The sequence below is a fragment of the Paramisgurnus dabryanus genome, chromosome 4 (assembly GCF_030506205.2).
Source record: "Paramisgurnus dabryanus chromosome 4, PD_genome_1.1, whole genome shotgun sequence".
In the NCBI taxonomy this organism is placed as follows: domain Eukaryota; kingdom Metazoa; phylum Chordata; class Actinopteri; order Cypriniformes; family Cobitidae; genus Paramisgurnus; species Paramisgurnus dabryanus.
Window position 1 is genome coordinate 43,515,849 of NC_133340.1, and position 13,626 is coordinate 43,529,474.

A 13,626-nucleotide genomic window follows, 5' to 3' on the forward strand; every position below is an offset into this window, starting at 1 on the left:
AATTAAATCACATTCTTCTGAATGCTTGATTCACTTTTTGTTTTGCCTGCAAGAACAAATGAAAGTATTGAAAATCAATACTTCCTTGACTCTATGTACTTGATATAACCTGTGTTAACAAAGTTATTTTCTTAAAAACTAGTATTCAAATATTTGCACTTAATTGTTTGTTACGCACTTTATAATAACATAATCTCTACATGTTTATAATATATATTTTTTTGTTTTTGCAAAATGTTACATTTTATATTTTAAAAATGATTTATTATTATTATCAGTAGTAGGAGCCTTCTTGGTATTATTTGTATTATTATTATTAACCACCACAACAATTAACAACAATATTATAATTCATTTGTTGAATGCGTCCTTTTTTCCGATAATTCGAGAGTATAAATAAACAGATAAATCCAGCATTTACAGTTGTGCATCAAAGTATTATTTGAATAGACTAAATGCTGTGTATTCTTAGTAAAATATTTAATTTGTCACTGAATTTGTCTGAAATCAGTGCAGTTAAATATACTGTTGCTTTCTGGGGTAGATCGCGTATTTACGTTTTCATTTGCGGTGTTTCATTATGGTCTTTATTGTTTTACAAAGTGCAATTCATTATTGATTCTTGTACAATAATAGTTTTTATTTTGTTTGTATTATTCTCTGTATATGACACTACTTTTCCTCAACGCAAACAGTGCCACGCTGATATTCCTTGTTTTGATGACGTTTATAAGAATATTTGTTGGTCGCCAGCAAATACACAGATTGTCCTGGTATTAAATCTACCAATGTTTTCTTTGAATAGCAAAAACAAGGACGATGTCGTTAATTATTTATGCGTCTAGCTCTTGTATTACAACCCCATTTTCGCCAAGAGTTTTGTTTTTAAACTCAGTAATGACAAATGCCAAGTTAAAATTTTCATCGTGTCATGATTTTATTACGTTTCAATTTTCGATCACATCATGAAAAAAATTGAACTTGGCACGCTACATTTTGTAATTCGCTTTTAAAGATCTTGTGCATAATTAAATAAATTTTTCACTTTGTGAAAACAGTTCAAACAAACAACAAAATCATTACACTTATCTTGAAATGTACCGTCTCTCTTTCTCTCTCGCAAAGTCCATTTTGAGCCTTGACAAAAGCAAATGCTTCGGAATTTTTTTTCCTAAGATATTTTTCGGAGAGCACCAAGATCACAGTCTCTCCACTTTCAGTGTTGTGATCTCAAAAGTCCCGTTATTTTTCACCGACATAAATTGTCCTTTTATTTATACCATTTTACAGTTTATCCAAACTTTTAGCGTTAGTAAGGATTTCTCTAGCCAGTCTCCAGGTTTGTTTGGCCGCTGTCTCCAGGGCCGAGTGTGGTTTACCCTGAAACAGATCTAGATTGGGTAAGAAGTAATGCGGGCACCGGCGGCACTGCAGACACGAGATGAGCTGGAGAAGAATACCATTCAGCCGGTCGCCGAGGCACGACTCGTCCCAGTCAGTCTCCCTCGGATGTTTCTCACACTCATACAGCAGCAGGGTCTTCATGTGGTAGTTATTAAGCGGCTGCCCGGGTAGCTCTAGGTGTCGGTCACGGAGAGTCTTTAGAACAGAGAGACATTTCTTCCTGCACCCCGACATCAGAAGCCTGTTCTCGGCCTCGGCAAACTGCAAGACCCAGGCGTCGCTCTCTGCCGAGCTCTGTTTACCCGTTAACGAGTAGCACTCTTTTGAGAGAAGGTTAAAACCCTCCGCCTTTACCTCCGCCACCCGGTTGGGCCCGGGCCACGGGATGTGGGGCATGGGCCACTGGGCAGCACTTCTAGGCCAGATGCCCGTGCACTTGAAGGCCGGAGTGATTTGCACCACGTACCTCTCCCGAATGCGCAGTTTCACTTCGCTCGTGTCCGCCACCATTTTCACCACGTCCCGATAGCTGCATTTATCCACGGCCTGAGCCACCAGGGTCTGGAAGCGGGAGCGGATCTTTCTGGCAGATAGATAACCGGAGGCGGTGATGAACTCCACCCACAGGGACATGCTCCTCTTTCGGCCGTCGCTGAGTTTGAGCACGGCGCAACCCGGCAGCGAGCCGTCATCCACGAAGTTAAAGACTCCCATTTGGTTCAGGTAAAGCACGACCTCAAACTCGTTGGGTGCGATGACCTCCATGCCCTCATAGCGCGCGTCTATCTCGCTCAACGAGCTGATGAAACGGGGCTCCTGGACCTCCACCTCCTTTAGCACATCCGACACCACCTTACACACCTCTCGAATGGTCTTGGCGATGGCCGCTTTGCGCGCTTGGCATCTCTCGTTGTAATATTTATTAAGCTGGTAAACCAGCTTCGCCTGCGTTGCGATCATGTTTGGGCACAGGTCCGGACTGTAGACCGGAGTTTCGCAATACGCCGAAGGATCCAATGCTTACCGGTGAAGCCAGAGGCACAACTCCCAGCAAAGAGAAGAAAAAAGCAGAGGATGAACTTTGCGCCCACGGCGGATAGACGTCAAGTTTGAGGCAGGAAGCAGACAGAGATGCAACGCAATACAACTCTACTTTTCCACGTGAACTTGAACAGATACTAAGAATGTCGCTTCTCCAAGCCCGTATCAGCTGTGGGATAAATCTCCGATCGTCATGTCATCATCTTTCTCACTTGTGTTTGCGGATGAAAATGTGCGCCACTGTTCAGTTGTCCAGACTCAGCTGTGAGTGCAGGAATTGTTTAGTTTATGAATGGTCCTCTAGCTGGAGTGAAAGGGGGTCGGGCGTCGGTTCCTGACCAATCAGCGGAAGAGCTGTCAGTGCGATTGGCCAATCACAGCATTGCTGCGCTGTAGAGACTCTCTCCTCCTGAACATCCTGCGCTGGAGCCCCGGCGCCTCCAGGTTAGGATATACAAGACGGCATTAGGAGCGCATATTTTACCTAAAGCATTTACTCTGTAAACTGCATGGAAACAATTTAACATGTTAAGATCTTGTTATCTCACTGTTTGTAATTTGTTCTCTGCCTTGAGTAAGATAAAGCAATGTAAGATATAATAACATAATATACATTTTGCATGCAAATTTGTTAGGTGAGGTTGTGTTTTTGTGTAAATTAAAATACTTTTAATAGTGATTAATTTGTGTTTACAAATCGCGTTTTCTTATGCTGTACGATTATTGACAGTTCTCTGCAATTGCTTTCGTTTTCACCCTATTGCCAGAGAGCTCAGTTTTACGCATCAGATGTGCAGTTTGCCTGTGTGATTTCGCTTTGTCGTGACGATGAACCCTTTGCAATAATACGAGAATATACTGATTGATACATTTTTTTCTAGTTTTCCTGTTAGCCGGTGATTCTCAGTTATACTGAAATATAAATATAATAGTCTGTGTATGCATTCGTCTTTTATAGCTGTTTAAAAACTACGGATAATTCTATGTTTATTTTCTCTGTTATTATCAGTAGCTTACAATGTTCGGTAAAGGCGTCTAAAGAAAGTTTTGAAGACTGATGTCTATTTCGAGTTATTTGTTGTTATTGTAATTAAATGACAGTCTCTTGAGTCGCATGAGTGAACTGGGGTTTAGAAACGCTTCGGTGCAGACGTATACGAACAACCTGCACGTGTTATTTAGAAAAGGTATTTATGATTTTTTTCTACTTGATCTTTATATAACAACACACCAACATTAGTTTAAAAAAGAAGAAAAAAGAAAAAAAAAGGATGTTTAGGTTATAATATTCACCTTAGTTATAACTGGATTTCAAACGTCTTTGCTTTTAAGAAACTAATTAATAAATTAAATTAGTTTATTTTACTTCGTTTTATGTGTATATTTTTGATGTATGCAATTTAGATTATTTTTGTGTTTTCTTTGATATAAATCTTAATTTTTGTTTTTAAAGTTATCTTTATATAGGCGTATGTACGCATTGACTTTACATTCGCTCGCATTATTATTTGTCGTCTTTAAAGCAGCTTTATTTTTTATTCCTTCATCTTTTCATCTCCTGCTCTTTGTGCTCACACGAGTTGTTTGAATCTGTAGTGTCTCTTTAAGATGAATAATTTAGAGAGGAGAGATTGTTTGGCGAGGTAATTGAAGTCTCTTATCAAACCAGACTTCATGTTTCATGAGTTAAACTCTTATCACAGCTCGTCTTAACGACAGGCTTACGGGGGAGTCTAGAGATATAGAGTTACATAAGCGCAGACTGAGCTAAATAAAAGACCGTCAAAGTATCGATCCGCCGCGTTTTACAGTGGGAAAAATAAATGTCTCTGAGTGCGTGCTGTACAGCCGATTTGCGAGCCTACTGTGTATTTTATTTCTTAAACGCTGTTTCACACTGAGCAAAGATGTTCTTTCGTTAAAGTAACATCACGGAAATGTATTACATAAGCAATGTGTTTTGCCGCACAAAGGCATCACCAAATAAAAAATGGATAATTAAATAACTAAATAAAATATGTTGAAAATGTTCATTATTTGTTTATTGTTTAATATAAAATTACCCACTCTGTGTTTCACCTGTTCATATATCGTATCGTTGAAATAGTTTAGAAACATGCAACTGAGTTCAAACTTAATTTTGGCATATCATGTGTTTGTAATTTTGAAAGTTTTAGGATTATAATTAAACGTTTTGTTTAAGATCATTTAAGATAAAAACAGCACTTACACACATGTATACACACTTTATCTTTTGCTATTTTTTGTTTGTTTATTTCTGATTTGAGAAATTTTGTGTTACTGTTTGTCTTTTTTTAAGCTGTTGTTTTATATTATTTAATTCATTTCCACTACATGCAAACTTAGCTTGAGATCAGTTATTAGTTGCGGTTTGTTATATTGAAAAATCTTGAATTACTTAGTCCTCAGACAGAATACAATATCACTATTTAATTTGCTGTAATTAGTAGATTAACTTTTGAAAAGTTTTTTGTGTGTTTGACTCCATTCATATTTATCTTTCGCACACAGGTGTTTCTGTCTTGAGGTTAAAGGCAATCACCATTTTGTTAGACCTGTGAAGGCATCAGATTTGTTTACAAGGGTTGAAAAAGTTTTTTAGTTGAGTCAGAATTCCCTTATTTCTCTTCGTTTTACCACGAACAGAAAATATTTAATTGCAAATATGGAGAAGCAAAAAGAGGCACTTGCTCATAATGTGCTACCTAAGCCAATGTACTGTACCATATAGTGAGTAAAGGAATGACTCTTAAAGGGAGTCCCTCTTACCATTTTAGGTACCAGAACCATAGACAAGCTCCGCCGCAAAAGTTATATACATGTGATAATACTTAGGTGGGCCTACATTGCCATCTAACATTTATCACATCTAGATTTCATAATGCATTTTCTTAACTTAAAGTTAGAAAAAGTTAGAACATTTATTTATTTTACACTTTTACCACAAATTATTAAAAAAAGAGCATTTAATATTTTGTCTAAGGAGGCAATAATAAGATATATAATAATATAAAATATAACTACTTATTTATAAAATAGTAAGTAGTTCACAAAGCTTAATGTTTACAGGTACGTTTAGGAATGAATAGTTGGCAGATAAGATAGCATACCCCAATAAATTAAATAATACATAACAGCAAAATATTTTTTTAACTTCTGGGTCTGTATCTCAGATCTCAAACTGTGTACAAAGTTACACACTCCACCACTTTGTTAACACTGAATGATATGAATGAGAAATTAAGCTATGTTGGGATATGCTCATTGATTGTAATTCGTTGATATTTCTTCCATTGAGGCACCATTAACATCCTTGCTGTATCTTAATATGTTAGAATGTGTGCTAAAGTCAAGTAGACTGCACTTTTTACTTTCAAATTTTGTTTTGGTATGGCGGGTCCAAAAAATAATGTTGCAATCTTTTTGCATCATTACATGAATTATTAAATAAATAAACCAAATATTAACATAAAGACAATTAAGAGGTTTGAAGTGATCAGATTTACAGATAATTAATTAATTAATTAGTTAGTTGTAGTCTTTTTTTATATTCTTGTGAGTATATGAAAGTTAAAGATAAGTAAGCCAGGCTCAGAATCGTTGAAAGCTCAGAGAGTGGTAAAAGTTTTTTGTTTTTTTTCTCACACTTAAGTGGCAAAATGTGTTCTTAAACCTAATGGTGCACTTAACTCAACAGAACCTCCATCTCAAGAACAAACGTTTTTGGGCTCTTTTCTTTTTCTTTATCTCTCTTTTTTTAAACATCAAGTATTATCTGGAGACCAAAGAGCTTTCTTCTTATTGAGCAGAGAAGATGAGAAGGCATGGTAGTGTGGAGCCACTCCTCTTTGATCAGATGACTCCACTCTGATCCTCTCTACAACACTGGACAGTGTCTGATAAGGCTCTCTCTCTCTCTCTCTCTCTCTCTCTCTCTCTCTCTCTCTCTCTCTCTCTCTCTCTCTCTCTCTCTCTCTCTCCTTGTGTCTTTACTTGAAGAGTATAACATGATTTCCAGGTCATCTGACCTAGTTAAAAAAGAGCCAGATATGTGCTGGCTGATCAAAGAAAAAAGGAAAACAGCAATCCTGGTAACTTCAGGTGTACCTTCAAAACCGAGACAAGGTCTTTTGTGTTTCTCACAAAGCAAATATTTCTGGAGCAAACAGAAAATTATGTAAAATGTTGTAAAAGTGGCAATTGCAGCCCACATATACAGTAGCAGATAAGTTTATCTTGTTTTTTAGCTTTTGCCACCAGTCACTCTCTTGTTCGAGTCTCCTGTATGTGAGGTATTGCCTCTTTGATTCCCAGACTCCTTATGCTAAAGATGGTTCTGTTTATTGGAACACAAGAAGAAAAATTAGAATTTTTGTAAAACATTGAAAGTGAATGGCGACTCTCTGACCCTTGTGGATTAAAAAATTGATTTTTCAGATATAGATCAAACCTATGGTTAGAAAATTATGCAAGCAGTTTTCTATTTGATTGCGCATTTAAAAGTGAATGCACCATGAAAGGACGCTAAGGTGGCTCCACCAACTGTTTGTAAGACAATGTTTACCGCATACGGTGTATAATTAATAGCCGATTTAATTAAATTGGGACAGGGCTTCTCTTATTTTTGTTGTTTGTTTTTCCCTGAACTTATTTACTGATTTGCATCTAAGGTATCCTCTGGGCTCATTTAGGAAAAGAGAAAAAATTGCACAATATTTTCTTTCATCTAGCTTGCATTGCTCTTTCATGTCAATGATAAGAGGGTGAGAATGTCAGTTACAGATGTTTTTCGCCCGTAGTCTTTTTCTACCCGACAATGGAAATGAGATTGAGAGAGAGCAGGCGTAAAAAGGCACACAGTTTTTTACACACACACCAACATATCTGGCCCCAGCTGCATTTGGCCCTTAGAGACGGCCCCAAACAAGTCGACTAGTGGTACTAATTGCTTGGCAGGCTTTCCGCATCTGCCAGGGAGATCTGGTGAGGTCATGGAGCAGATGGGTGTCTCTCTGTGTCCCTCACGTTCACCGTCTGCACTTGATCTGTTTTAGGATTCTCTTTTAGATTAGACACTACCCGTTAATTCCTTGTATTGAAATGTTTCTGTAGAGATCACCTTGTCATACTCACCTTTGAAAATTCTGCTATGACACCTGTGTGAGTTCAAGGGAAACTAAAAATCACCTTGGACCATTAACAAAAATGGCTCTAAAAAGTAAAGCTATAAGACATTTTTCTTAGATGCTATATAGTTAGATTTTTTTTTTTTTTAATCAATCAATTTCAAGTTTTTCGAAAGTCCAAATCCTTTAAGGTGCTACTGTATTAACACTCACTTGATTATTTTATTTACAATGCATACTTTATATTAATTATTTGTAACCTTTTTGACATATGGTATGCATGTTGTGACATTATGTTTGGTACTTTTGGTACTTTAAACTTTGTTTCACTGTTTACCTCAGTCGGTCAAGTGTCTTCTGAAGGACAAGCTCTGTTCACACCTAATTGGATAGGAGGAGAGGAGGGAATGTGGGAGGGATGCTTCTCAGAGAAAGTATTGTTAGGCCTGTCCTGCAAACATCTTGAAGTGGCTCATCGCTCCACCCTCGCACCCTCCTCATTCACGTTGCCATGGACAACCTTCGACTGCTGCTGATAAGTGTCCGTGCATCTGAGGATTTTATTGATTTTGCAGTTAGGCGTAAATAGTTTGTGCCGAGGCTAACGGCCAACCATAGCAGCTCTGTCATTATCAATGAGCCGGAGGTGAGCAGCCGTGACTGTTGCTCATATCCTTCAGCATTTACACACTGCGTCCTGGATGAATCGATGAATTGATGAGTCGCACAGTGAGTCTGAATGATGGGAGATCTGTCTCTGTCTCGCTTTCTCTCTCTTCTCCCAAGTCCCAAATATACTTTCTTCCCCTTTAATACCATGGGGTGCAAATGTCTGAGACATGCACCATTGAAATTTTTAATAATCCTGTAAATTACCAGAAACAGGCATTTTTAAAACATTGGATAAAGAAACATTATAATCATACATTGATTTTTTGAAAATTATATTTTGGGCATGTGAATATTGTCTGTTAGCAAACTGACCAGTTCACTTGAGTTTAAGATGACATGATCTACAGTAAACTCATGAGAAAGATTATACACTCTAGATGTGCTTTGCATAATGCTTAAGTTTGATTAAAAGTCAAGTTTAGGCTAAGTACAAACACATCACTAGATGAAGTGAACAAATGCTGCTCTTCCGTCCCTTCCTGAGCACATCAGTGGCACTCATGCCTCTCCTCCTTATTGAGGTTTCTCCTGCAATGAAGTCATCCTGTATGAAGCAGGTCACTGATCGTCTCTGCTGATACAGCATAATTGAAGGCCGAATGCAGGGAAGAAACAGATTTGTGACAGAAGAAACCCAAAGTCAAGGAGAGCTGCCCTCATGTTTCCAACTTGCATCTTTCAGTGAATTTATTGTCTGTTTCTATTGTGGCCTTCTGTTCATGATGGCACTTTTATGATCTGGGATGGACATCATTCTAAAGAGATGTTTCAGAGAGATGTATTGTGCTATCATAGAGCTACTGGTGAAGGTCAGGATCAGAAGCTTCACGCTGATGGAATGTCTCTGTCTGTGACCCTGCAGGAGATACTGTAGTCTGTGAAAGGCATTTTCTCTTTAGTTAATGCAGTATTTCAAGGTAAATAGACAGTATAATAATATTTCTGTAGAATACAAAAAGTGATTCTTGAAGAATATCCCAGTCCTTTTTTAATAGTGGAAGTAGATGCAAGCCTGGAGCTGATAAAATTGTTTGTTCTTTACTGGAATTGTGAAACAAATTGTTAGTTCATGAATCTAAAGCTTATTTTGTAAGCAAGTTTACATTTAGTTTCATTGTATAGCATATTTAATAACATCAAGTTCGAACAAAGTGCTGCACAAAAGGAAACTGAATTTACTGAATTACATAAATATTAACAAAAATATTTTAAAGATTTGTTCATATGATTCATATATAATTCTATTCAAGTTCTATTCAAATTTGACATATTCTGCACACAAAACTATTTTATAACCTTAAAATACTTTAATTAATCAGGGTCCCCACGGGTCCTTGAAATCCTTGAAAGTTTGTGAATCTAGGGGAAATAATTCAAGGCCCTGGGAAGTTTTTGAAAATATACATACATAGATACAGGTCATTGAAAGTGCTTAAATCCATTTTATGCCAGAAGTTTTCTGGAAAAAAAATCCATGTTATTCCCTGTGTAGTGTAGGATAATATAAAATTTCTAGCCTTTTAAGCACACGTGCTAAACTGTTCGCTTTAAATGCTTATATATTCTGGATGTGAATGTTGATTCATACCAAAATGCTTTTTTGGATGGTTGTGTTTGATACATTTAAACATCTTGGGTTACGTATGTAACTGTTGTTCCCTGAGAAGGGAACGAGACGCTGCGTCTCCTTTGCCATACTTCCTGCGTCCCTGTAACACAGTCTTTGGCAATATTTCCGATAGCGATATAATTCCTGGCTTCCGCGTCACCCTGTCTTTGTCGTTAAGCCTCACCATTGGTTAAATTTGATATACACATTCAGACGCACTTACCCCTGGAAGCGTCCCCAAAGTGTCACCGCAGTGACGCAGCACAAGTTCCCTCGAAAGGGAACTGTAACTGCATCTTAAAAGGTAACAGGATGTAACCTTGCTCTCACTTGAAATGTGTCCCCACCTTTAGTCTTGAATTTGAGGGTATTGGACCTGGAAATTCCTTGAAAGGTCCTTGAATTTGAAGTTAACTAAGGTGTGGGAACCCTGATTAATATAACTCACAATTCCAGATGATCACTTCAATGGTACTTATGATGATTTCTTGTAATTTTACAAAAGAATCTTACTTGCCTGACCCAGTCCTCATTTATCTTAAATGTATGAAAAAGTTTGCCAAGTTACTTACATTTTTGGTTAGCTATGTGGAATCATAATGAATATATATGAAGAGTTTGGTTCCAAAACGCAATAAATCCATTTTGACAAATTTCGGTAAAAACGTGTTTTCTATACCAAGAAAGTGACAAGATGAAAACCACTATTTTCTGTTACAAACTTTCACATAGCATCTTTAGGTTATAAAAACATAAGAAATTCAAATCCATAACTTGATTTTCAAAGATTTATTATAAAAACTAATTATTTTTTCCACAAAATGCAATAAATCCATGACAGTTTTTTATTTCAAAATGCTATAAATCTATTAAATCAATGTATAAATGTGCATTCATCTTTACCATTTTATATTTATTTAGTTGACTAGTGGTATACAATGATTAAAAAATAAACATTAATGGCATTAACCAAAACACTTACTTTGTTATATTAAGAACACATTGCTGCGGTTATATTTGACGTCGTCTCTTTACATTTTCACAGCGATCAGCTGTAAAATGTTTTGGTCCCGCTCGATTTTCGTTGACTTTGAGTAAAATAATGTAAAGTTTTTCATAAGATCCTCTGGGGTCAATGTTTTAGCATGAGAAGCTTGATGCTGTCTGGAGAACAAGCAGCCGAGTGCCTCTCGCGGAAATTATTAGATGTTGATGGCTTACGTTTCTTTCCCGTCACAGAAAACCATCACAGGTTTAGCAATGCTATTAAAGTATTATTTTGTTTTGTTTGTTGATTACGAAGTACAAAGTAGATGAGGAAAAATTAGGATTCCGTGTACTCAGCGCGCCGCCATGTTTGTTTACATTGCGTGAATGGTCCGCTGTAATATCAGGAATGGATTTATTGCGTTCTGTAAAAAAGAAGGAGTGGCGTTTGTCGCATTTTGGGAAAAATGGGAGAAAAGATGACAGAATATCACGGCGGGTATTGGATTTTGCGTAAAATTAATTATTTACTTTTAACTACTGACCTGATATAATACTGATTTTGGCAGTAACTCATTTTTTTCCAAAATGGCGTTTATTGCGTTTTGGAACCAAACTCTTCATATCTTACAGAATATTCCTTTGATCCAAAACTGACTATCAAATAAAGACATCAAATAAGCTTTTGTTGTATTAGCTAGTTGGCAAAAGTCGAGACTTTTACTTACAAATAAATTTACTTATAAAGAAATGCTTAAATGAACTCACCCAGTTTAAACCACATGCACCTATAGAGTATACAGACCATACAATATAATAGAAGCCTATTATCAGTCCCCCCGCTTTCCCAGAAGGAAGGTGGGTTTCCTGCACCTGAGTCTAGCTGCTCCATCTTCCTCTGCAGACAGGGTGAAGGTTTGGGGCCTCCCAGTCGCCTGATTGATCTACTCTCCATCATTTACTCAGCAGAGCGGTCACTGACGCACGTCTTCGCATATGCTGCTAGCCAGATGGATGAGACTCTTTATGGATGCCAGGGTGAATGTGTTTGTCTGAGATTAGACTTGCACCTCTGTCCTGTCCTGGCGCCAAAGTTTGTGAATAGGATGATTTGGTTTTTCCCTTATTTTCAGCTGCTTGTTTGTAATGCTTTCGAACGAGGGTATAGCTGCCGATGATTGCAGTAAATCACTCTTTAAGTACTATAGATTTGGTTTCTTGTATAGATTTGGTTTCTTTTTTGTTAAGATCCAGTGCACTTAGATGTTGGTTAATGATGCATCCTGTCTGGTTCAAATGGCGTCTCTGTGGGGACCTGGTAGGTCCAGTCGTCTGTGACAGATTTTTTTTAGGTGACGGTTCGATCAAGCATCATCTCATCCACTTTACCAGCAGTGTAAACGTGTTTGAATTACGTTGTTCTGTAACAAAAACATGGCACTTGGATGTTCAAGTCAAAGGTCAAATAAGCTAGTAGGCTTCTTGGTAACTCGCTTTCTAGATTATTTTCTATTACTCATGCTTTTGCTAAGTACACAGTATAGGGCAACCAATGCTGCTGTCATCTTGTGTGCTTGTGCACAAGAAAGTTCACGTAATTGCTTCCATGCACTCAAAGTACGCATTTAATCCTTATGAGCATGCGCCTATCTGGGAATCAAAAAACATGACCTTTGCAACGCTCTACCATTTGAGCTACATGAACGAATAACACAAATGAGCAATTTATTTACAGATAATTAGGTATCACCTACCCCAGCATTAACCCCTGCCTATACGTTTCCCCCACGATGGCCTTCCCTGTTTACCTGCTTAAATACACAGTAATAAAAAACATTATCCAGCTTCTGGCACCTTTCAATCCCTTAAATCCCTGGAGGCTTCCTCCTTTTCAGACCATGAAAAAACTAAAGTCCCCCTTTAGGCAGCCTAAAAGAGGGCTCACATTTTTTACCCCGTACCCCACCTTCCTCCTCCTAATCCAATTAGTCCCAGAACAATACGAGGATTAGGGGGACTTCACTTCTCTGTCGTCCTGCCATAGACACAGCATGGAACAGCGTGACAGTGGACTGGAGTGAAAGTGGAGGGCAGTGGGATGAGATCTAAACCCGACCCAACCGCTTCTCCTTCGTATGAATGCTTTGGGATCCATGGAAGGAGTGAACACGGGAAAAGCTGTCGACATGATTTTCTTCATGCTCCTCAGAGGTGTTTGGGATGGTGGGAGTCCGAGACGCTTTCAGAGTTTGCGTTCACATGCACAGAATTTGAAGGAGCGCTCTTTTCTCGCACAATTTTTGGAATTGTTACTTGGGGAATGTTCCATAAATGTGACTAATTAGACTCGCTAATGGTGCCCTGTTATGAAGAGCTCTTCGGCATAACCGTTCCATCTCACTAGTTGCTCTGGTCTTCAGAACCACATCGGCCCTTGAAGCAAAACAGTCAATTTGTGAATGTCTGCCAGATTTCATGCTTCTCTTCTTCTTACTTATGTCACCTTTATTCTGTCTTTCTTTCGTCCTGCTCCTCAGTGAGCCTGACTGCCCTTCTTTGCCCTGGGGTTAAAGAGCTTTAAATCTCTTAGGATGGGGAAAGTCTTTGAATGGATGTCAGTCAGAAGAGATCAGATGCTTCTCTTGATGCTTCTCTTGATGCATTTCCATCCCAGTTTCCTCCAAAATCATCTACTTTTTCATCTATTTGTATAATTTAATGGTAAATCTCTGATAGTTGGCCTTCTTGTTTCAAGAAGTAATCCTA

General features: G+C 37.9%; 2 protein-coding genes across 2 annotated transcripts in view; one reads left to right on the plus strand and one right to left on the minus strand.

Moving 5' to 3' along the window:
- Positions 1–13,626, plus strand: part of lrba (LPS-responsive vesicle trafficking, beach and anchor containing) — a 336,519-nt gene that overhangs the window by 225,847 nt on the left and 97,046 nt on the right. The window lies entirely within an intron of this gene.
- Positions 913–3,703, minus strand: mab21l2 (mab-21-like 2). Its single transcript, XM_065254704.2, has one exon. It carries the CDS (start codon positions 2,362–2,364, stop codon positions 1,285–1,287), a length of 1,080 nt encoding a protein of 359 aa, XP_065110776.1. The 5' UTR covers positions 2,365–3,703; the 3' UTR covers positions 913–1,284.